This window comes from Martes martes (genome assembly GCF_963455335.1).
Source record: "Martes martes genome assembly, chromosome: 10".
Taxonomy (NCBI): Eukaryota; Metazoa; Chordata; class Mammalia; order Carnivora; family Mustelidae; genus Martes; species Martes martes.
Window position 1 is genome coordinate 96,459,993 of NC_137898.1, and position 2,766 is coordinate 96,462,758.

At 43.9% G+C, this 2,766-nt stretch overlaps 1 protein-coding gene across 1 annotated transcript; it reads left to right on the top strand.

Moving 5' to 3' along the window:
* Nucleotides 1–1,472: 1,472 nt before the first annotated feature.
* On the top strand, nt 1,473–2,420 carry LOC308350343 (olfactory receptor 8B8; the record flags this gene model as incomplete). The annotated part of the gene is made up of 1 exon (XM_080815524.1): nt 1,473–2,420. One exon carries the CDS (start codon nt 1,473–1,475, stop codon nt 2,418–2,420), a length of 948 nt encoding a protein of 315 aa, XP_080671650.1.
* Between the last annotated feature and the right edge of the window lie 346 nt (nt 2,421–2,766).

Here is a 2,766-nt window from a genome sequence, read left to right on the forward strand (position 1 = left end):
TTGTATGGAATGCCCTCTCTGAACCTGAGTAGCATTTTATTTTTACCTTTTCTAGATCTTACCATGTTGTTTTCAGGAAAATAAGTTTGGTGTGCTCTAGCTTATCTTTTCCAGGAGATTGTCAGACCCCTGAGGCAAGGACCCTGTTATATATTTCCTTATCTCCCACAGGAAGAAGTTAAACACAATCATTAAGAACACCAGATCTGGAGTAAGGTGGACCTAGATTTCACATGGCTTTCATAATTTAACATCCGGTGAATTACTGCATCTTTAAAATGGGAATGATAAAATCTAGTTCGTAGGATTTGGGGGAGAATTAAAAGGAAGTACTGCATGTGAAATGGTATTGGATTCTGGCTTGCTGGGGTCAGTGCAGAAGTGCTAGGACAGGAAGAATGTTTGGTATATATAGTAAGTGTTCAATAAATGTTAAGTTATTGTTTTTAGACAACACTATGCATTTTACTGAATAGATATTAATTGGGCAAATAAATAATGTTTCTAAAAGCCCATTGAAATATTATCAAGGGTACAAGAAAATATTACTTCTTTTAGAAAGTTAGTTTCTAGGGCTGTGATCCCAGGGGATGCTCTGACTTTCTACTTCTAATCAGGTCCCCAGATCCCTAAATCCAGAATAAAACTGCTCAGTCTCCTGTCACCAGATGGCACGTATTATAGGCAAAGATGTCTTCCTTCTACAAACTGGAAAACAGCCTTGGGGCAAAGCCTCCATCAGATTATCTTTAGCTCAGAGCAAATTCTAAGGCAGTCCATATTCTAATCCTTCCAACAGGACAGGAGCTAAATGGTCTGTGTGTAGTTCTTTTATCTGTGTTAGCCCCACAGCCATTTATCTGTCTGAACAATCATGAATAGGAATTGGATGGAAAGGTACATCATTGAGGCTCTAGGTTGAAGGAGGGTGAGTGACTGAATCCGGGCTGACCTTTTCCTAAGTCCCCAACCTCAGGTAGTAAAGGCTTTGGGAAAGACCACCTCCCATTTCTGCTCAGTCTGGGGTGCCCACGAGGTGCAAACTCCAGACACAGCTGGGCTGGCTCCAACCTCTGAAAGGATTCTCTCCAGATATTGGCCCTAGGTTTTATAACCTTGAGCAGAAGCTGGAGCTGGAAGGACCCAATAAATGGACCAAAGTAAAGACCAGGGAGACTCCTCAGCTCGTCCTTGAGACTGTTCTTCCCAGCAGCATCTGCCCTCACTATGGAGAGGTCCATGGAGGTCCATCCTCCAGAGGGTGCTCCAGTGGAAGGGTCCTTAGGGGACCAGGAGAACAGACCCACGGGCATCCTGAGAAGCCTTTCTGCTGAAGTCCAAAATCTCTCTGTGTGGATCCAGTTCTCAAGAACGGGAGGTGACTGGGAAGAGAGAGGTGGTCTCTGTCTCTTTCTCTCTCTTTTTCTCTCTCTCTCCCCCTCTAAGTGACTCTTTCCCCTTGTTCCCACAGAATGCCTTTAATAAGAATGGAAGCTGAGAACTCCTCCGTGACAGAGTTTATCCTCGCAGGCTTAACCAACCAGCCGGGACTCCAGCTCCCTCTCTTCTTCCTGTTTCTAGGTTTTTATGTGGTCACGGTGGTGGGGAACCTGGGCCTGATAACCCTAATTGGGCTGAATTCTCACCTACACACCCCCATGTACTTTTTCCTCTTTAACTTGTCCTTCATAGATTTCTGCTATTCCACTGTTATCACACCCAAGATGCTGATGAGTTTTGTCTTGAGGAAGAACATCATCTCCTACGCAGGGTGTATGACTCAGCTCTTCTTCTTTCTTTTCTTTGTTGTCTCTGAGTCCTTCATCCTGTCAGCAATGGCATATGACCGCTACGCCGCCATCTGTAACCCATTGGTGTACACGGCCACCATGTCTCCTCAGGTCTGCTTACTCCTTCTGCTGGGTGTCTATGTGATGGGATTTGCTGGGGCCATGGCCCACACAGCATGCATGGTGAGACTGACCTTCTGCAGCAAAAATCTGGTTAACCACTACATGTGTGACATCCTTCCCCTTCTTGAGCGCTCTTGCACCAGTACCTATGTAAATGAGCTGGTCGTTTTTGTTGTTGTGGGCATTGATATTGGTGTGCCCACAGTTACCATCTTCATTTCTTATGCCCTCATCCTCTCCAGCATCCTCCGTATTCATTCTACCAAAGGCAGGTCCAAAGCCTTTAGCACCTGCAGCTCCCACATAATTGCAGTGTCTCTCTTCTTTGGGTCAGGGGCATTTATGTACCTCAAACCATCCTCTCTTTTACCTATGAATCAGGGGAAAGTGTCCTCCTTGTTCTACACCATCGTTGTGCCCATGCTCAACCCGCTAATCTATAGCTTGAGGAATAAGGATGTCAAAGTTGCTCTGAAGAAAACGTTAAGGAAAAAACCATTCTCTTGAGAAAGGGGTAATACTTAGGAAAGGGCCTTTTTCCTTTCTTTTTATTTCTCAGGTTCCGTTGGTTACTTGGAGGAAATTTTAACTCTTTCTCAAAGATGTTCATCCTTCCCATTTCATGCATCCTTTAATTTAAAAAGATTCTTAAAACTATAGGGTATGCCCATTTAGTGGACCATAAAGATCATTTAATTCAGTTCTCTCATATTTCTGAAAATAGATACAGGTTTATGTACCTTCCCCAAAGTCACTCAGTTATTCAGTAGCACAGCTGTGACCAGGATATAAGCTTTTGACTCCCCTTGCCCCCTTTTTAAAATTTAAGTTCAATTAGCCAACAAACAGTACA